General features: G+C 31.1%; 1 protein-coding gene across 8 annotated transcripts in view; it reads right to left on the bottom strand.

Annotated features, from left to right (window-relative positions):
- The window catches only part of LOC119606065 (diuretic hormone receptor), a 73,628-nt gene that overhangs the window by 10,792 nt on the left and 38,034 nt on the right, over window positions 1–24,802 (bottom strand). For all 8 annotated transcript variants that reach the window (XM_037959446.1, XM_037959450.1, XM_037959448.1 and 5 more), the window contains exons 5-10: window positions 19,172–19,370; window positions 18,983–19,079; window positions 17,151–17,244; window positions 16,697–16,777; window positions 16,464–16,543; window positions 63–173 (exon numbers count right to left, since the gene is read on the bottom strand). In XM_037959446.1, coding sequence (XP_037815374.1) covers window positions 63–173; window positions 16,464–16,543; window positions 16,697–16,777; window positions 17,151–17,244; window positions 18,983–19,079; window positions 19,172–19,370 — 662 coding nt within the window. The remainder of the gene's footprint in view (window positions 1–62; window positions 174–16,463; window positions 16,544–16,696; window positions 16,778–17,150; window positions 17,245–18,982; window positions 19,080–19,171; window positions 19,371–24,802) is intronic.

Here is a 24,802-nt window from a genome sequence, read left to right as displayed (position 1 = left end):
AATGTTTTATAAATATTTAATTGTGAGAAAAAATACATTACATATGTACATTTAAAACTTACCCACATTATACGTATAAGAAATATTAAATTAAGTGTTAAAACTAAAGAGGCAGGTCCTTGAAATATCCAATCAATATGAGATTCACGCATCCAGGAACATTCTATATCCAACTGTAAAAGAAACATAATATGTTATTCTTCAATATTTTTTCGTATTTTATGTAAAAATAGTCATTTTAGTTAAAGTGTTTTGTTTGTGTAGTGGCGTATACTTAATATCGTTAATATGAAAATATTTTCATATTAGTCATACGTACTGGTTGACTGTAATAAATTAATTTAGCTCTTATTATTAAATTTTTTTACACAATTTATTTACTCTATCGACTTTATTATAAATATTTTTCATGAATATTTGTTATTTAACTTTATTATATTTTCCCTGAATTATTTTCTTTTTCAAAGATGTCACTTGAACATGAATTTCGTCTTAACCTTGAGGTTAGTTCCTTGAAAAGGAACTAGTTAGTAGTAACAAAATAACTGTAAAACAGGAAAAACGCATAATACATGTACTCATTATATTAACCCTCTAAGGTATACGAATACTTATGCTAAGATGTTTAATGCAGGCATAAACTGTTGGTAGATATAACCGCTGAACGTTGATGTATTTACATACACACACACGCACTTAGAAAATGGAATTATTTTTTGTTTTACTTACACATACATATGTATTTGTAGCATGATAAATTAACATGCAACATGAATTATACGTATAATAAGAACAAGCATCTTTGAATTTGTTAACCATATTAGCGAGTAGTGGGAAGAAACAGCGTATGGTATGTAAATCAACTTGTATAAAATGGTGGGGAGTATCATGGAAAGTTTGCATGTTGTGTTGGATTTTGTATGATGAAATCATTTCAATATAAAATTCATCATATCCCAATAATGTAGACAAAAAGACAATAGTTTCAAATACATGCTGTTTAAGTGCGTGCGTGAAGTAGCGCGTGTATATTAGTGTACAACAGGAAAACTAGAGAACATTCTGGACTATAGAACAGTCTATAGTTTGGACTATAGAACAGTCTATAGTTTTGACTATAGAACAGTCTATAGTCTGGTCTATAGAACAGTCTACAGTCTGGACTATAGAACAGTCTACAGTCTGGACTATAGAACAGTCTATAGTCAGGACTAAAGAACAGTCTATAGTCTGGACTAAAGAACAGTCTATAGTCTGTACTATAGAAAAGTCTACAGTCTGGACTATAGACCAGACTATGGACTGTTCTATAGACTGTTCTAGACTGGACTATAGAACAGTCTATAGTCTGGTCTACAGAACAGTCTATAGTCTGGACTATAGAACAGTTTATAGTCTGGACTATAGAACAGTCTATAGTCTGGACTATTGAACAGTAGTATGGACTATAAAACAGTATATAGTCTGGACTATAGAACAATCTATAGTCTGGACTATAGAACAGTCTATAGTCTGTACTATTGAACAGTCTATAGTCTGTACCACAGGGTATACAGAGGCGTCACGAGCAAAAAACTATTTCCCTCTCTTTCGCACAAAACGAATTCAATAATTTTTTTAGCTGTATTTTATATACCTCTTCTCACCAAACAATTTCAAAATCAAACAAAAGCTGATTTTAGACTTTTTTAAATGTCAAAAGTGACACCTCTGTATACTTTGTGGTCTGTACTATAGAACAGTCTATAGTCTGGAGGCAGAAGCAGAGAGACAGGCATACTGATAGGCAGACAGACATCGCTAAATCGACTTTATCGGTGTATGGTACAAAAATGTCACCCGATTCTATTGATTCAAATTTAAAGAAAATATATTGGAAGTGGCTCGTTCAGTGTATATTCAACCTAGTGGGTTAATGTTAAAGAAAATTTAAAAATTATTTTTATTATCATTATTTTTTCGTAGCACTCTACTGTATATATTTATGAGAGTAAACAAATAGTATGCATGTTACAGCTCCTTTAAAGGAAACACAGTCTAGATGCCACTTATCTGAGAAAACGAAGAAGATAAAGATGTATTTATGGCAAAGACAAGTATAATGTGAATTTGCATGTGGATGTGAATGAGGTAGTAAATGTAAAATGTTATTAAAGATAATCAGTATCTGATTATAACTACTTGTGTAGGATGTAGACATACATACATACTTAAGTATGTATGGATGTATGTATGTGTTTAAGTATGTATATTTGTACCAAAGGATATTGTTGTGTTTTTTGATTACGTCCATTAAAACTGGTAAATGTCAAGTAAACTTATAAATGAATTTGTTGTTAATGTCATTTACTTACATGATTGTTTCTGTACAAAAACCTATACAATATGCGCACAAACATACATATACATATGTATGTAAGTATTTGTTGTATTTGTTGGGGTCGTTGTATTATGTTAGAAACATTTATATTGAAATTGAAAGTGATGTTACGTGTAATACTTTAGACAGTGAATGTATCTAACTAACTAACTAACTAACTAACTACTAACTAACTAACTAACTACTACTACTAACTAACTAACTAACTAACTACTAACTAACTAACTAACTAACTAACTAACTAACTAACTAACTAACTAACTAACTAACTAACTAACTAACTACTAACTAACTAACTAACTAACTAACTAACTAACTAACTAACTAACTAACTAACTAACTAACTAACTAACTAACTAACTAACTAACTAACTAACTAACTAACTAACTAACTAACTAACTAACTAACTAACTAACTACTAACTAACTAACTAACTAACTAACTAACTAACTAACTAACTAACTAACTAACTAACTAACTAACTACTAACTACTAACTAACTAACTAACTAACTAACTAACTAACTAACTAACTAACTAACTACTAACTAACTAACTAACTAACTAACTAACTAACTACTAACTAACTAACTAACTAACTAACTAACTAACTAACTAACTAACTAACTAACTAACTAACTAACTAACTAACTAACTAACTAACTAACTAACTAACTAACTAACTAACTAACTAACTAACTAACTAACTAACTAACTAACTAACTAACTAACTAACTAACTAACTAACTAACTAACTAACTAACTAACTAACTAACTAACTAACTAACTAACTAACTAACTAACTAACTAACTACTAACTAACTAACTAACTAACTAACTAACTAACTAACTAACTAACTAACTAACTAACTAACTAACTAACTAACTAACTAACTAACTAACTAACTAACTAACTAACTAACTAACTAACTACTAACTAACTAACTAACTAACTAACTAACTAACTAACTAACTAACTAACTAACTAACTAACTAACTAACTAACTAACTAACTAACTAACTAACTAACTAACTAACTAACTAACTAACTAACTAACTAACTAACTAACTAACTAACTAACTAACTAACTAACTAACTAACTAACTAACTAACTAACTAACTAACTAACTAACTAACTAACTAACTAACTAACTAACTAACTAACTAACTAACTAACTAACTACTAACTAACTAACTAACTAACTAACTAACTAACTAACTAACTAACTAACTACTAACTAACTAACTAACTAACTAACTAACTAACTACTAACTAACTAACTAACTAACTAACTAACTAACTAACTAACTAACTAACTAACTAACTAACTAACTAACTAACTAACTAACTAACTAACTAACTAACTAACTAACTAACTAACTAACTAACTAACTAACTAACTAACTAACTAACTAACTAACTAACTAACTAACTAACTAACTAACTACTAACTAACTAACTACTAACTAACTAACTAACTAACTAACTAACTAACTAACTAACTAACTAACTAACTAACTAACTAACTAACTAACTAACTACTAACTAACTAACTAACTAACTAACTAACTAACTAACTAACTAACTAACTAACTAACTAACTAACTAACTAACTAACTACCTAACTAACTAACTAACTAACTAACTAACTAACTAACTAACTAACTAACTAACTAACTAACTAACTAACTAACTAACTAACTAACTAACTTAATAACTAAGACATTTATCGCAAATTACGCAGAACGAGAAGCGTTCTCAATATCCTCCAGCCTCAGGTTAGTATGATAGTACGTATTCAGTTTGGGCAGGATTACGGGCACAGCCATACACAATTGGATGTGTAGACTCATAAGAATGTAGAGCATGTAGGGAGGCACTTTCTTTGCCAAAATTCTTCGGTACACATTTCGCCCAGAAAACTGAGTTTCTGAACATTGGACGATAATACATTTAGTGAATACTATATAAGTTTTTTTGAAAAAGGAGCGTACAACTGGCCCGTTAGTGGCCTATTTGTATTTCTGTTGTTTCTGCGACCTAAACCATTTGATCTATGAATAAAAAATGTTTCATATTAAATTAAGCAATAAAAACAACAAAATATTTATCAAATAATTTTCATTTCATCTTTCTCCATTCATATATTTATTCTGTCATTCATTCATTTATTCACTACAATATTCATACATTATACATTTACAACCTAAAGGGATTATAAAACATAGAAATAAAATCATTTTAAAGTGAATGTCGAAAAAAATTTAATAATTATTATGTAAATATTATTAAAAAGTATTAAATTAATTTAATAATTTAATAACTGTAGTCTAATTTTAAGCAGAAATGTTTTTACTATTCGGGAAAAATGAATCTGCTTAGTGAGAGTTAAATGTCAAATAAACTGTCAGACTGTGCTAAACTTTTGACATTTATGATCAATAAACTGTGGCAAATTGTAGTGAATAGATTGCAGTTTCTGCAACGTTAGCGATTATAGCGCTATGTTACCCGTTAACAGTCTTGTCATTCAGGGAATTGTTCTTCTAAATAAGATATCAAATAACTTAGTTATGATGAAACATTATTGATTCAATTCAATTTGTTATATTCATTTCAGTTCTCGGAATGGACTGGTGTACATAATGGACTAAGATTTTTCTATACATTCGTGTCTATATATAGTAGGTATGAAGGTGTATGTATGTATGTATATGTATTGTTATATGTATATGCATACACATATGTATGTATGTGTGAGTAAATATGTTCACAAGGTTCTGGTATATTTGCAGGTGGATTTTTTTGGGGTAAAACTGAAATGCAATTTCAATTGTTATGTGGAAGCAGTTTTAACTTTTTGTGGCTGATTGGTTATTTTCAATCACACGCACACCCATGGAATACTTACTAGTAAAAATAACCAAGCAAACAGTTGAAAAACACATTAACAGCAGATCATAAAATAATGATAACTAGAGATAGCTTTCAAAGAGAATTGAGAAATTCGTAACTGTATCCGAAGTATGGTAAGTATGGGGTTTCTTAAATCAAATACAAAATACTTAATACAAGTATGAATAAATCAAATCATTTTCATAACACCATTGTTTGCTGGGTATATTTCTCATATACACCTGCATTGATTACATGACTAACAGCCTTAAGTATTTTGTACATATGTACGAACGAATGTATGACTCTGTGCAGATATTTGAACTAGTCCATTTTTTCTGTGGCAATTTAATTTTCTTTATTTCTCAATAGTTTCAGCACAACATGACAAATTTTTAAGCCTAAAATACAAAATTTTAATTTATTTCTCTAAAAGCAAATAAACAAGAATTGATTAAAATAAAATATTTTTCAGATTTTTTTTTTAATTTAATTAATTAATAAATACAAATAAACAACTTGATAGATTCAATTAAGATATTTGTGTACTTTTTTAAATTTTCTTAACTATAACAGGAAAATAAATAGAAAATTAAAGAAAAACTTAAATTATTTAAAAAAAAAGTTAGAAAAATTCTACTTTCTGCTCTTTTTGTTTCACCCTATATTGCAAACGAGTTTTGCTTTTACAGTTAATGGAATTTGAGTTTTTAGCTATTTTCTATCCCTTTAAAATAGATTGTAGCAACTAAAGTCTATCAGAAAATCTCTTTTTAGATTTTTATTAAATCTCTGTTCGCTGAACATTTATAAAAAATCGAAATGTTTTTACAAAGCAATTCCATATCATGATATTTGATTGTGTTAATAAAATCAAAAATGTTTGATTCTATGAAAAACATTAGGAAAAATAAAAAATATATGTTTTTTTTGTATTCGGCCATGAGGAAATTTATATATGTATATATTCAGAACATAATGTCTTGAAAAGCAATTTTATATATGGTCTTAGGACAACCATCCGTTTGTCTGTCAAAGTAAAATAAGAACGCTGCATAATCGACATATTTGTTGCTATCGACATATTTGTAGGAACATTTGTAAAGGGGCTGGGTAAAACCAGGCACCCATATTGCCTATTTTTAAACTTAACAGGGCTGCATTGGTTATAAAGAGATATCAAAATCAGCAACCATGCTCTCAACTACAGATATCACTGTAATCCATTATTAACTCTACTGCATTATCGACTTAATATAGACTTGACTATATTTAGTCTATAGAGCCGAATAAAGATACAACTATTGGATTGTAATAATTATAATAGACTCGACTATTATCTCAGCTATAGTTTCGAATATAATCTCTACAATAACTTTCACTGGATTGAGTCAATGGTAATAGTGTCAACTATAGACTGAACTCTTATATAATTCTCGGTATAGAGTTGACTTTTATCTCCGTTATCGTTTCAAATATAATCTCTACAATAACGTTCACTGGATCGAGTCAATGGTAATAGTGTCAACTAAAAACTTGACTATAGACTGAACTCTTCTATAGTTCTCACTATAGAGTTGACTTTTATCTCGGCTATAGTCTATAGACATGACTAAAAACCTGACTATAGAGCCTTAACTACAGACTCGACTATAGTCCTTACTATAGACTCCACTATAACGAAGCTATTATTTAGGATATAGTCTCCATTATAACTTTTACTCGATCGAGTCAGTGATAATAGTATCAACTATAGTCTCTCTTAACTATAGACGCGACTTAAGACATGACTATAAACTCGACTACTATAGACTCAACTCAGCTATAGTTTAGAATATAGTTTCCATTATAACTTTTACTCGATCGAGGTAGTATAACTACAAGTCTCAGATATAGTCCGGACTAAAAACTTAACTAAAAACTAGATTATTATCTCGGCTATTGTCTTGATAATAGTTTCGACTATAATCTACTCTATAGTCTCGACTATTGACGTAATAGACATGATAGTCTCGACTAAAAACTTGGCTATTGTCTCGACTATAAAGTACAGGCTCTATTATTAATTCGACTACAGTTTCGACTAAAGAATCGGTAATAGACTCGTCTATAAACTAATCTGTAGTATAGACTATAGACTTAATAGACACGATCGAGTCTATGATTATACCTAGTATGAAATAAAGTCTCGACTAAAAACTTGACTCTATGTTCGACTATAAACTCGACTATAGTTCTTACTATAGACTCGACAATCATCTCGGCTATTGACTTGAACCTACAATATACATAGTATCACCTATTGAAGTAATAGACGTGATAGAGTCTATGATAATAATCTCAACTAGAGTCTCGACTAAAAACATGACTATAGACTAGACTAGACTATAAACTAAACTACAGACTCTATTATTAACTCGACTATAGTTTGGACTTAAGAATCGGCAATAGACTCGTCTATAAACTTATCTGTAGTATAGACATGATCGAATCCATGATTATACTTAGTCTCAACGTAAGTCTCGACTATAGTTCTTACTCTGAACTCGACTATTATCTCAGCTATAGTTAGGAATATAGTATCCACAATAACTTCTACTCCATCGAGTCAGAGATAATAATCTTAACATTAGTCTCGACTAAAAACTTAACTATAGACTCGATTACAAACTGGACTGTAGTTCTTACTACAGACTCGACTATTATCTCGGCTATTGTCTTGAATATAGTTTCGACTATAACCAACACTATACACTTGACTATTGACGTAATAAATATAGAGACCACGATAATAAAGTTTCGACTATAACCTATACTATAAACTCGACTATAAACTAAATTACAGACTCTATTATTAACTCGACTAAAGTTTCGACTTAAGATTCGATAATAAACAAAAGACTTGATCGAGTCTATGATTATATATATATAGTATCAACTAAAGTCGCGACTATCTAGGCTCGACTATAAACTCAACTATAGTTCTACAAAATAGTTTCCATTATAAGTCTTAATCGATCGAGTCTGTAATAATATATAGTCTCGACTAAAAATTTAACTATAGACTCAACTAAAAACACGACTCTCGGCTATTGTCTTGAATATCGTTTCGACAGAGACAGAGTAAAAAGAAAAATCTGCCTATTATTCCATTATTATTTACCGATACACTGAGACTAAAAAGGGACTTACTAAATATCGCATATACTGGGTGCATAACTGATAAGCCCACATCCAATGGATACATACTTTTATAATTCATTTATTAGTTTATATTGCTTTGAAGTCAAGCGGGAAAAAATCAAAAACTATTTTATATTCAAATAAGAAAAATACTTTTACGTACGACTACGAGGGTGGTTCGAGTAGTTATTGTTAAAAGGTTTAAAGAACTATTGAAAACTTTTTATGAAACCCACGCTCTCCAAGTTAGATTTTCAATACACATACGCTTATGAACAAAATTATTTATTTATTCTTGATTTACTTTGCTTTTTCACTTGGTATTCTTGTATGCAAGATTTTATTTTGATACCCTACATCACGATGATAAGAGTAGTTATAAGTTTATCAATCTGTTGGGTTCTTCTTAAAAAATGTTATCCTTTCAAAAACTTTTAATATGAAGGTTTAAAAATTCCACCTCAGCTTAATATATTACTCTTACTTGTGTCTCCTACATTATTCATTCATATGTTTTGTCGTCCAATGAACTCAGATTTAAAGTGGTTTTATGCAAAATTATTTTCTTTATTGCTTCACTTTCGATTAATATTCCATCTCCTGGGTGGTTGTTATTGTACGTGTCTCTCTCTGTGTCTATGTTTATTTCTTTTCACCATTTTACCGATTCATGCAAATAAATTGCTTTTAGCTGTATTTCCTTTTTGCACATGTTTCGCTTTCAAACGTTTATATTTACTAAAATCAAATATGATTTTGAGTGTTTGCGATTAGAATAAAGGGACTTGTTTGATATAAGCACTTACATGTGTATGTATATAAGTACATAGTTTTAAAATATGTAAAAAAATTGTAGGAATAGGTACTGAATGACAATTTGATAGAATCGGCTATAGACCAGACTATAGACTCGACTATAATAGACCAATATTCGACTCTTAATGACCATAGAGTAGACTATACATTAGAATATAGAGAAGCCTATAGCGACTAGACTATAGACTAGACTATAGACTAGACTATAGACTAGACTATAGACTAGACTAAAGACTAGACTAAAGACTAGACTATTGACTAGACTATAGACTAGACTATAGACTAGACTATAGACTAGAACTAGACTAGAATAGACTAGACTATAGAATAGACTATAGACTAGACTAGACTAGACTATAGACAGACTATAGACTAGACTATAGACTAGGACTATAGACTAGACTATAGACTAGACTATAGACTAGACTATAGACTAGACTATAGACTAGACTATAGACTAGACTAGACTAGACTATAGACTAGACTATAGACTAGACTATAGACTAGACTATAGACTAGACTATAGACTAGACTATGACTAGACTATAGACTAGACTATAGACTAGACTATAGACTAGACTATAGACTAGACTATAGACTAGACATAGACTAGACTATAGACTAGACTATAGACTAACTATAGACTAGACTAGACTAGACTAGAGACTAGACTAGAGCTAGACATAGACTAGACTAGACGGACTAGACTATAAGCTAAGACTAGACTATAGACTAGACTATAGAACTAGACTATAGACTAGACTATAGACTAGACTATAGACTAGACTATAGACTAGACTATAGACTAGACTATAGACTAGACTATAGACTAGACTATGACTAACTATAGACTAGACTATAGACTAGACTATAGACTAGACTATAGACTAGACTATAGACTAGACTATAGGCTAGACTATAGACTAGACTATAGACTAGACTATAGACTAGACTATAGGCTAGACTATAGACTAGACTATAGACTAGACTATAGACTACTAGACTATAGACTAGACTATAGGCTAGACTATAGACTAGACTATAGAACTATAGACTAGACTATAGTCTAGACTATAGACTAGACCATAGACTAGACTATAGACTAGACTATAGACTAGACTATAGACTAGACTATAGACTAGACTATAGACTAGACTATAGACTAGACTATAGACTAGACTATAGACTAGACTATAGACTAGACTATAGACTAGACTATAGACTAGACTATAGACTAGACTATAGACTAGACTATAGACTAGACTATAGACTAGACTATAGACTAGACTATAGACTAGACTATAGACTAGACTATAGACTAGACTATAGACTAGACTATAGACTAGACTATAGACTAGACTATAGACTAGACTATAGACTAGACTATAGACTAGACTATAGACTAGACTATAGACTAGACTATAGACTAGACTATAGACTAGACTATAGACTAGACTATAGACTAGACTATAGACTAGACTATAGACTAGACTATAGACTGGACTATAGACTAGACTATAGACTAGACTATAGACTAGACTATAGACTAGACTATAGACTAGACTATAGACTAGACTATAGACTAGACTATAGACTAGACTATAGACTAGATTATAGACTAGACTAGACTATAGTCTAGACTATAGACTAGACTATAGACTAGACTATAGACTAGACTATAGACTAGACTATAGACTAGACTATAGACTAGACTATAGACTAGACTATAGACTAGACTATAGACTAGACTATAGACTAGACTATAGACTAGACTATAGACTAGACTATAGACTAGACTATAGACTAGACTATAGACTAGACTATAGACTAGACTATAGACTAGACTATAGACTAGACTATAGACTAGACTATAGACTAGACTATAGACTAGACTATAGACTAGCCCATAGACTAGCCCATAGACTAGACTATAGACTAGACTATAGACTAGACTATAGACTAGACTATAGACTAGACTATAGACTAGACTATAGACTAGATTATAGACTAGACTAGACTATAGTCTAGACTATAGACTAGACTATAGACTAGACTATAGACTAGACTATAGACTAGACTATAGACTAGACTATAGACTAGACTATAGACTAGACTATAGACTAGACTATAGACTAGACTATAGGCTAGACTATAGACTAGACTATAGACTAGACTATAGACTAGACTATAGACTAGACTATAGACTAGACTATAGACTAGACTATAGACTAGACTATAGACTAGACTATAGACTAGACTATAGACTAGACTTTAGACTAGACTATAGACTAGACTATAGACTAGACTATAGACTAGACTATAGACTAGACTATAGACTAGACTATAGACTAGACTATAGACTAGACTATAGACTAGACTATACTAGACTATAGACTAGACTATAGACTAGACTATAGACTAGACTATAGACTAGACTATAGACTAGACTATAGACTAGACTATAGACTAGACTATAGACTAGACTAGAGACTAGACTATAGACTAGACTACAGACTAGACTACAGACTAGACTAGACTATAGACTAGACTACAGACTAGACTATAGACTAGACTAGACGACTATAGACTAGACTATAGACTAGACTATAGACTAGACTATAGACTAGACCATAGACTAGACTATAGACTAGACTATAGACTAGACCATAGACTAGACTATAGACTAGACTATAGACTAGACTATAGACTAGACTATAGACTAGACTAGACTACAGACTAGACTACAGACTAGACTAGACTATAGACTAGACTACAGACTAGACTATAGACTAGACTAGACTATAGACTAGACTATAGACTAGACTATAGATTAGACTATAGACTAGGTTATAGACTAGACTATAGACTAGACTATAGACTAGACTATAGACTAGACTATAGACTAGACTATAGACTAGACTATAGACTAGACTATAGACTAGACTATAGACTAGACTATAGACTAGACTATAGACTAGACTATAGACTAGACTATAGACTAGACTATAGACTAGACTATAGACTAGACTATAGACTAGACTATAGACTAGACTATAGACTAGACTATAGACTAGACTATAGACTAGACTATAGACTAGACTATAGACTAGACTATAGACTAGACTATAGACTAGACTATAGACTAGACTATAGACTAGACTATAGACTAGACTATAGACTAGACTATAGACTAGACTATAGACTAGACTATAGACTAGACTATAGACTAGACTATAGACTAGACTATAGACTAGACTATAGACTAGACTATAGACTAGACTATAGACTAGACTATAGACTAGACTATAGACTAGACTATAGACTAGACTATAGACTAGACTATAGACTAGACTATAGACTAGACTATAGACTAGACTATAGACTAGACTATAGACTAGACTATAGACTAGACTATAGACTAGACTATAGACTAGACTATAGACTAGACTATAGACTAGACTATAGACTAGACTATAGACTAGACTATAGACTAGACTATAGACTAGACTATAGACTAGACTATAGACTAGACTATAGACTAGACTATAGACTAGACTATAGACTAGACTATAGACTAGACTATAGACTAGACTATAGACTAGACTATAGACTAGACTATAGACTAGACTATAGACTAGACTATAGACTAGACTATAGACTAGACTAAGACTATAGACTAGACTATAGACTAGACTATAGACTAGACTAGACTAGACTATAGACTAGACTATAGACTAGACTATAGACTAGACTATAGACTAGACTATAGACTAGACTATAGACTAGACTATAGACTAGACTATAGACTAGACTATAGACTAGACTATAGACTAGACTATAGACTAGACTATAGACTAGACTATAGACTAGACTATAGACTAGACTATAGACTAGACTATAGACTAGACTATAGACTAGACTATAGACTAGACTATAGACTAGACTATAGACTAGACTATAGACTAGACTATAGACTAGACTATAGACTAGACTATAGACTAGACTATAGACTAGACTATAGACTAGACTATAGACTAGACTATAGACTAGACTATAGACTAGACTAGACTATAGACTAGACTATAGACTAGACTATAGACTAGACTATAGACTAGACTATAGACTAGACTATAGACTAGACTATAGACTAGACTATAGACTAGACTATAGACTAGACTATAGACTAGACTATAGACTAGACTATAGACTAGACTATAGACTAGACTATAGACTAGACTATAGACTAGACTATAGACTAGACTATAGACTAGACTATAGACTAGACTATAGGCTAGACTATAGACTAGACTATAGACTAGACTATAGACTAGACTATAGGCTAGACTATAGACTAGACTATAGACTAGACTATAGACTAGACTATAGACTAGACTATAGACTAGACTATAGACTAGACTATAGTCTAGTCTATAGACTAGACTATAGACTAGACTATAGACTAGACTATAGACTAGACTATAGACTAGACTATAGACTAGACTATAGACTAGACTATAGACTAGACTATAGACTAGACTATAGACTAGACTATAGACTAGACTATAGACTAGACTATAGACTAGACTATAGACTAGACTATAGACTAGACTATAGACTAGACTATAGACTAGACTATAGAGTAGACTATAGACTAGACTATAGACTAGACTATAGACTAGACTATAGAGTAGACTATAGACTAGACTATAGACTAGACTATAGAATAAAATTATAAGATTAAAGCATTTTTAATAAGTGCTAAGTGCCTCAACTTGGTTATAGACTAGAAAAAACTACAGTCTTGTCTATAAAATCGATGCAATATTTTAGACTAAAAAATATTTTTTAACACAACAAACTTATTCCAAATTACCAAAAATAGAAAAAGAAATTATCTATATTAGTGAAACGATAACAAAATAATCATTTACCCGCGAAAAAAAAAAGAAATATAAAACCTCAATAGCAAATCATCACCATAGATACTTTAAAAGACTTAATGACATCCAGCTGCTTTAAATTAAAAAAAAAAAAAACACGAAAAAAGATGCTGGTATTTTTCATTTCGATTTCATTTCAATACAAAATTTAATTAAAAACTCATTAACCCATTAAATTAGAAAAAAGTCAAAATGAATCCACATGATATGTAGAAAAAATAGATTTTTAGACGGACAAATAGTAATTTAATACAAAATGAAAACCATACGACCAAATGTTCACATACACAAGCAGGCACACAGATTGTTTAGAATTTTATTAAACATAGAATTGTTTAAAACAAATGACGTCATACCAACATAAAACTAAATTAAAATTTTTGTTGACTTTTTTGCCAAATTGGAAAATTTGTACATAATATTATATTGGTGGAACTTTTAGGTCACCAAATATATAGAATGGATTCTAAAACAGTCTATATCCTTGGTTGTAGAACAGTCTATATTATGGCCTATAGAACAGTCTTTAGTCTGGGTTATAGTACAGTTTATAGTATAGACTATAGAACAGTCCATAGTCTGGACGATAGAACAATCCATTGTCTAGACCTAATAACAGTCTATAATCTCGGATATAGAATGGTCTGTAGCAGTCTATAGTCTGGATTATAGAGCAGTCTATAGTCTGGATTATAGAGCTATCAAGAATCTGGATTATAGAACAGAGTATAGTCTGGACTATAAAACGGTATATAGTCTGGACTATAGAATAGTCTATAGTCTAGAATACTGAACAGTATATAATCTGGACTACAGAACAGTATATAGTATGGACTACAGAACAGTCTATATTCTCGTCTATAGAACAGTCCATAGTCTGGACTGTCTATAGTGTGGACTATAGAATAGTCTATAATTTAGACTATAGAATAGTGTGTACTATGGATTATATAGCAGTCTATATATACTCTGGACTATACAACAGTTTATAGTCTGGACTATACAACAGTTTATAGTCTGGACTATAGAACAGTCTACAGTTTGGACTATAGAACAGTTTATAGTCTGGACTATAGAACAGTCTATAGTCTGGACTATAGAACAGTCTATAGTCTGGACTATAGAAACAGTCTATAGTCTGGACTATAGAACAGTCTATAGTCTGGACTATAGAACAGTCTATAGTCTGGACTATAGAACAGTCTATAGTCTGGACTATAGAACAGTCTATAATCTGGACTATAGAACAGTCTATAGTCTGGACTATAGAACAGTCTATAGTCTGGACTATAGAACAGTCTATAGTCTGGACTATAGAACAGTCTATAGTCTGGACTATAGAACAGTCTATAGTCTGGACTATAGAACAGTCTATAGTCTGGACTATAGAACAGTCTATAGTCTGGACTATAGAACAGTCTATAGTCTGGACTATAGAACAGTCTATAGTCTGGACTATAGAACAGTCTATAGTCTGGACTATAGAACAGTCTATAGTCTGGACTATAGAACAGTCTATAGTCTGGACTATAGAACAGTCTATAGTCTGGACTATAGAACAGTCTATAGTCTGGACTATAGAACAGTCTATAGTCTGGACTATAGAACAGTCTATAGTCTGGACTATAGAACAGTCTATAGTCTGGACTATAGAACAGTCTATAGTCTGGACTATAGAACAGTCTATAGTCTGGACTATAGAACAGTCTATAGTTTGGTCTATAGATCAGTCTATAGTCAGGACTATAGAACAGTCTATAGTCTAAACTATAGAACAGTCTATAGTCTGGCCTATAGAACAGCCTATAGTCTAGACTATAGATTAGACTATAGATGAGTCTGCAGTATGCACTATAGATTAGACTAAGTCTGAACTACAGATTAGGCTATAGTCTGGACTATAGAGTAGGCTATAGCCTGGACTATAGATTAGGCTATTCCATAGACTATAGATTATTCTATAGCCTGGACTATAGATTAGGCTATAGGCTTGACTGTAGAACAGTCTGTAGTTTGAACTATTGAACAGTCTATAGTCTGGACTATAGAACAGTCTATAGCCTGGGCAATAGATTAGTCTATATATATTTATTAAATTCTTCTATGGCAGGAATGTCTACTTTAATGTCTGCTTCTTTGTTGTACTTAAAAATACCTTTAGGCTTACGTATTTAAGTGTTTGTGTAATAGCAATTACTTGGTACACAAACCAATTTAATAGATATTATTTATTATGATGACACTTACCCCATTAAAACTACCACTATCCAACGGTGGCGCATAAACTTTGGCAATAGACCAGGCAAAAATTATAATAGCCGGACAACCTTTGAAAGATAAAAATACAAAATAAAACTTTATGAATACAATTAACGTCATAAGGGATTATACATACAAAAATGAAAATATTGATAAAATTGAAAATTCAGAAAATAAATACAAATACAAATGGAACAAAATAAAATTGAATATTTATTTACCCCAGCCAATTAAAGCGTATTGTAGAAATCCTAAATTATCACTAGAAAATGTTTGTACTACCAAAGTATACAAATAGAGACCTAAAAATATGCAAAAGAAATGTAAATATAATAAGAAATGGGGAAAAACGGAAAAGGATATTAAATTTCGTAATTAAGAAAAATATTTAATTGCCAAGTATTTAATGATTTAAAAGCCATTAATGAAATGAATTTGAAGTGATGAATAGAATCTTTGGAAAATTTATTATTTTAAAACACTTGTTGAAACTGTTACACTCCTTAGCAACTTATTTATAAGTCAAAAGCTTTTTAACTAAGAATTTTTATGATTTTACTTTAGTTTCAATGATTTTATTTATTTTTCTTAAGATTCTATGAAATGGTTTATATGTTAATATTTAGTTTTATTCGAGTTAATGAAAAACATTCATTCACTTAATTATTTACTCACCTTCAACAAACATCCAAAAGAAATTCGTTAAATTAAAATAATGAAACATCATGACCAATGTTATACAACCAGCCGGACTAGCATGATCTGTCATCTGTTTGAGTTATTAAGGAGAAATAAATATTAGATAAATGCCAGCAAATTAATCTCTTTGAGCGGAGACACTAAACCATAATGTGGTATTAAAGGTGAAATGTTATACAATTGTAATTGAAATTTAAAATTATTCCATTTATTATTTATTTATATTTGCAGTGTGTGTCAGGACACTTTATAAAAGAAAAGACGTCGGGTATACATGATACTCTACCACTACTATAGACTACACAACAGTCTAATGTCTGAACTATAGAGCAGTCTATAATCTGCACTATGGAACAGTCTGGACTATAGAACAGTCTATAGTCTGGCCTATAGAACAGTATGAACAGTATATAGTCTAGACTATAGAACAGTCTACATTCTGGACTAAAGAACAGTCTATAGTCTGGACTATTGAACAGTCTATACTGGACTATAGAACAGTATATAGTCTGTACTATAGAACAGTCTATAGTCTGGACTATAGAACAGTCTATAGTCTGGACTATAGAACAGTCTATAGTCTGGACTATAGAACAGTCTATAGTCTGGACTATAGAACAGTCTATAGTCTGGACTATAGAACTGTCTATAGTCTGAACTATAGAACAGTCTATGGTCTGGACTATAGAACAGTCTATAGTCTAGGCTAAAGAACAGTCTATAGTCTGGGCAATTGAACAGTCTATGGTCTGGACTATAGAACAGTCAATAGTCTGGACTATAGAACAGTCTATAGTCTGGACTATAGAACTGTCTATAGTCTGAACTATAGAACATTCTATGGTCTGGACTATAGACCAGTCTATAGTCTGGACTGCAGTATATAGTATGGACGTTAGAATAGTCTGGACTATAGAACAGTCTATAGTCTTTACTATAGAACAGTCCATAGTCTAGACTATAGAACAGTGTACAGTCTGGATTAAAGAACAGTCTATAGTCTAGACTATAGAACAGTATATAATCTGGTCTATAGAACAGTCTATAGTCTGGACTATAAAACAGTCGATAGTCTGGACTATAGAACTGTCCATAGTTTGGACTATACAACAGTCTATAATCTGGATTAAAGATCAGTCTATTTTTTGGATTATAGTCCAGTCTACAGTCTGAACTGTAGATCAGCCTACAGACTGAACTATAGATCAGTCTATAGTCTGGACTATAGATCAGTCTATAGTCTGGACTATGCAACAGTCTATAATCTGGATTATAGATCAGTCTATTGTTTGAGCTATAGTCCAGTCTACAGGCCGGACTATAGATCAACCTGTAGTCTGAACTATAGTCCAGTCTACAGGCCGGACTATAGATCAACCTGAAGTCTGAACTATAGATCAGTCTATAGTCTTGACTATGGATCAGTCTATAGTGTGGGCTATAGATCAGTCTATAGTCTGTGATAGAGATCTGTCTATAGTCTGGAATAGAGATCTATCTATAGTCTGGACTATAGAACAGTCTATAATCTGGACTATAGAACAATATATGGTCTGGACTATAGAGCAGTCCGTAGTCTATCCTATATATCAGTCTTTGCTTGGACTACAAATCAGTCTTTAGTCTGAGCCTTAGATCAGTCTATAGTCTGGACTTTAGAGCAGTCTATAGTCTGGACTTTAGATCAATCTATAGACGGGACTATAGATCGCTAAATAATATTGTATGCAGATCAGTTTATAAACAGCTCCGGACTACACATGTTTAACTTCTTTCTGTTTCTTCCTCCTCCATACCCCAAAACTTACCACTTGTAAAAATAATGTCAATATCCATAATAATGCTGAGAGTATATAAGTTAAAAATAGATTCGCATGAATTGTATTACGAAGGCATTTCAAGTCTCTGTACAAAAATAATAAAAAGAAAATTGTTAAAATTAATTGTTACTCATTCAATTACAGCCGAACATTGCTGCAATTACAATTGTCACTTACTTAAAACATAAAAAGACAATTAAAGCTAAAACTAAAGCAGCAAAACTTATAAAATAACCGCAACAGTAGATGTAAGCGGGCAACTCAATGCCGGGTGCAAAATCTGGTACAGCTGGCATTTCAACGGCATGATGACATTTATCATAGTTGGAGTAATTATTCCATGTGCCATTGGGAAAACAGAAACGTGTTGCATTTTCTACAAATTGAACGAATTGAAGGAAATGGATAAAAGAGAGAGAGAGAGAAAATAATGAAAGAAAATTAAATGTTAAATAATAAAATACATCATTAAAACATGACAGTAAAGTGTTGAGAGTAATTAAATTAAATGTAGTAGAAAGCTTTGAAAGAGTGATGACGGTCTCACTGGACTAGAGTTTTTTGTACAGGGGGTTTACAGTATATTTTTTAAAAATTTAATAGATTTTTTGTTAGAGCAAAATATATAGGAACGTTTTTTTATCAAGTTTGAAAAAAGTAAATTCATCACAAATTTTATATAAAAAGAAAATTGGACGAAAATTTTAACGAAAAATTTCTTTAAAAATTTTAAGGAAAATCTTCTTTAAAAATTTTAAGAAAAATTTTCTTAAAAAATTGCGAAAATTTTATCGAAAAATTTCTTTTATAGAAAATAATTTTATCGAAAAATTTTTTAGAAAAAGAATTTATCGAATATTTTCTATAGAAAGAATTTTATCTAATATTTTCTATAGAAAAAAATTTTATCGAATATATTCTGTAAAAAAAAAAATTTATCGAAAGTTTTCTAATAAAAAATTTATCGAAAATTTTCAAAAAAAATGTATGGAAAATTTTCTATAGAAAGAAAAATTTATCGAAAATATTCTATAGAAAGAAAATTTTATTGAAAATTTTCTATAGCAAAAGAATGTTATTGAAAATTTTCTATTGAAAGAAAGTTTTATCGAAAGTTTAACTACTAACTACTAACTAACTAACTAACTAACTACTAACTAACTAACTAACTAACTAACTAACTAACTAACTAACTAACTAACTAACTAACTAACTAACTAACTAACTAACTAACTAACTACTAACTAACTAACTAACTAACTAACTAACTAACTAACTAACTAACTACTAACTAACTAACTACTAACTAACTAACTAACTAACTAACTAACTAACTAACTAACTACTAACTAACTAACTAACTAACTAACTAACTAACTAACTAACTAACTAACTAACTAACTAACTAACTACTAACTAACTAACTAACTAACTAACTAACTAACTAACTAACTAACTAACTAACTAACTAACTAACTAACTAACTAACTAACTAACTAACTAACTAACTAACTAACTAACTAACTAACTAACTAACTAACTAACTAACTAACTAACTAACTAACTAACTAACTAACTAACTAACTAACTAACTAACTAACTAACTAACTAACTAACTAACTAACTAACTAACTAACTACTAACTAACTAACTAACTAACTAACTAACTAACTAACTAACTAACTACTAACTAACTAACTACTAACTAACTAACTAACTAACTAACTAACTAACTAACTACTAACTAACTAACTAACTAACTAACTAACTAACTAACTAACTAACTAACTAACTAACTAACTAACTAACTAACTAACTAACTAACTAACTAACTAACTAACTAACTAACTAACTAACTAACTAACTAACTAACTAACTAACTAACTAACTAACTAACTAACTAACTAACTAACTAACTAACTAACTAACTAACTAACTAACTAACTAACTAACTAACTAACTAACTAACTAACTAACTAACTAACTAACTAACTAACTAACTAACTAACTAACTAACTAACTAACTAACTAACTAACTAACTAACTAACTAACTAACTAACTACTAACTAACTAACTAACTAACTAACTAACTAACTAACTAACTAACTAACTAACTAACTAACTAACTAACTAACTAACTAACTAACTAACTAACTAACTAACTAACTAACTAACTAACTAACTAACTAACTAACTAACTAACTAACTAACTAACTAACTAACTAACTAACTAACTAACTAACTAACTAACTAACTAACTAACTAACTAACTAACTAACTAACTAACTAACTAACTAACTAACTAACTAACTAACTAACTAACTAACTAACTAACTAACTAACTAACTAACTAACTAACTAACTAACTAACTAACTAACTAACTAACTAACTAACTAACTAACTAACTAACTAACTAACTAACTAACTAACTACTAACTAACTAACTAACTAACTAACTAACTAACTAACTAACTAACTAACTAACTAACTAACTAACTAACTAACTAACTAACTAACTAACTAACTAACTAACTAACTAACTACTAACTACTAACTAACTAACTAACTAACTAACTAACTAACTAACTAACTAACTAACTAACTAACTAACTAACTAACTAACTAACTAACTAACTAACTACTAACTAACTAACTAACTAACTAACTAACTAACTAACTAACTAACTAACTAACTACTAACTAACTAACTAACTACTAACTAACTAACTAACTAACTAACTAACTAACTAACTAACTAACTATCTAACTAACTAACTAACTAAACTTGTTCAAACTTCTTATTTACAACTCAATTTAAGAATGCAAGCAAGATTTCTCTGGAGATACCCAGAAACTGTACTTCCGACATCACTCCGAATGGATTTGATTACGGTTTACTCAATTCTTTTTTTGAGTGTATAAAACATTCAACAGAATTTCTTTAACTTTTACTTCAAGTCGAACTTAGTTATTTCCCCTTTGGTCATAATTTAATATTATAGAATCATAAAATTATTAAATATTTACTTTTACGTACATGAATAAAGTTTATTTATTGTTAGCATATAAAAATATGTTTATTTTAAATAAAATGTTGAAAAACAACGCGACAAAAACAAATTTACACTTTGAAAATAATAAGAACAGTAAATAAAATTCACATGCAGTTTTCTGTTTCGGTATAATATAGTTTTAAATAAATATTTGATCAAGCGACAACCAGACAGACAGACAGACAGACAACAAGTAGCAGTTAAGTTAAGCTGTAGTAAGTAAATGTTGCCAAATGCCAGGAAGTTATTTGCTGTTATTATTGCTGTTTATTATAAAAACGTATTTCTGGCATATGGGAATATAAAAACAACACATATGTACGTAGTATATGAAGTTTATAAAACAAATACCCCGAGGAAGGAGTGGAAAAAGGGGTTCGTTCCACTTGCTGCCAGCAAGTACGTGTATGCAAAAGTCCATTTGTGTACGTAAATATAAATTATGTTTAAGCGGCAATTCCCCTATTGCCACGACAAAAGAACAACTTATTCCTGCCGAGAGTTTATTTGTTTAACAAGTACTGGGTAGACAAACGATAGAAGGTGTGTTTTTTTTACTCTTATTGCTCTTTGTATACTTTTTGTTCGAATCTGAATACACGGTAAATGTATAGCTCATGATTAATTATTAATATGAATATTTGTATAAAGTTTATAAATAACAATATTTGCAAATAAGTAAAAAAAATACTTTTGGTTGAAACAGCAGGTACTCCTACCTACCTGCTGACGGTTTCTTTTCTGCTGTTCAAAATCGAAGGCAATGTTTTTAATATTTTATAATTAAGGATTTAATTTTATTTATATAAAGCTAAGTAAATTGGAATTTATAATTTTTTTTTGGCAAAATTGCGAAAGATATAAATAAAAGGCAAGTATTAAGGAGGCGTATGAGTATTATTAGATATAAATAAATAATAATCATACGCAGATATTAAACATCTACTAGATTTGCAATCCAGTTTCAGGTTTTACATTTATCAGGTTCCTCGGGTTCCTTTCTCTTTGTATTAAATATATTCTTTCTTCCATTGCTAATTATTTGAGATCACATCCATAGGATCGTCATCATTGGGGACATGAGCTAAACTTTGCTAAATCTTTACTGAAACATATGTATACAGGATATGAAGCAGTTGCTATTAATAGGTGAAGTAACCGGTAAGCCGGTCATAGGTGTACTCGACACATTTGAAGGCTATATACAAACTTCAGACGAATGTTCGCGGGCTCAACTCTATATCAAAGTAGAAAGCTTGGAAATTTGGCATCATCAGATCATTGAAACGATCACAACATAATTCGAAGTGATTCACGTGAACATCTGCTGTTTTGGCCTTATTTCACGGCGGTAATTTTACAACAGCCGGATGAGCTAATTAGACGACTCACAACCGCTTCTTGAGCTTCTTATACGCCGGTGACAACTTTTGAACACATGTAGTTCTGCCAATCCCTGTACAAGCGCTTTGCTCAAGTACTCGAGCTATCTAATTTTTTTTATCAAGGCTGCCACGTTGCTTGATTTCCTACATCCAAAAAACTTAACTTACAACTACGCAGATGGGATGGCCTCTATTGATACGGCAATAGCATGTAGAGCCTTAGTCGGTGGACCATCATATAAGACGAGAACTTGTTCTTACTCACATAGAACACACTGTGGTTAATCTGGTATGCATAGAGTAAATCCTGAACTTAGCCAGTCAAGGAAGGAAAATTCATTGGTATCACTTATATAAGATACCATACATTTATCATCATGCAACCCAATACACTTCTTATTCATCCGAAACACTCATTAAGTAAAACATCCGATATACTCTTCTCTAGGTTCATGGATGGGTGAGCCTTGCATACTCCTACATCCATCCGTTATCATTTACATTTGACACCAACGCTTAGCCTTACATTCATTCCTTTGCGGGGTATCTATTGTCTCGGCAACAGCACCGATTGTATCTCGAATTATAGACAAATTGTAGAGTCAAGCGAGATAGAAGTCTTACAACATTTAGGGACGAACAAATGGCAATTTAGACCAACATTTATACCGAACTGCTAGATTCCTTAAATAAGCTGACCACTATTATGCACATGCAACAAATATGACAAAAGGATTGACATATTCATCCTTTGCAGGATCTCCCTAATCCCCATTATACTGGAACACGTAACACCTGCCCGCTGACATCAAAGAAGGTGTCATTGGCAAAGTGCCAAATATAGGGGATCTATCAAATTTCACAACTGGAGGGGGATAGTCTTAAAGAACATACTGTACACGTTCATTGCTTCGACAATTAGAAGCATCATTCCGAGCTGGAAGATCCGGGAGAACACAATTTAGCTCATTGCAAATCTGTACATACGTACATACTATCTATACTAAATTTTAATAGGTCATTCAAGACCAGAATACCGACAAGGAATGATTGGGTCGCGAACACTGTCCTAAGGGATAATGTGAGCTCAATCTATACTAATGGTTCAAAGAATGAAACTTTTTCGGGAATCTTCTCCGAAAAACTGAATCTTATACTGTCTCTTCGACTATCTGAAATCAGCACGGTTCTTCAGGCAGATATATATGCAATCGATACAGCCGCGAGAAGAATCCGGGAATACTTGGCACAACTGACTCAACATCCCGTTGAGTTGATATGGGTTCCGCTCAAATGAAATATCTGATGAGTGCGCAACCAAAGGGATATTCACACTCCCCTGGTGACCCTATAAAAATTTATCGATGG

This window comes from Lucilia sericata, unplaced genomic scaffold (genome assembly GCF_015586225.1).
Source record: "Lucilia sericata isolate MDLA Ls3-8-SP2 unplaced genomic scaffold, ASM1558622v1 Contig000550F_arrow, whole genome shotgun sequence".
NCBI lineage: Eukaryota > Metazoa > Arthropoda > Insecta > Diptera > Calliphoridae > Lucilia > Lucilia sericata.
Note: the sequence above shows the minus strand (reverse complement) of the source record. Positions and strands in the feature narration are given on the sequence as shown.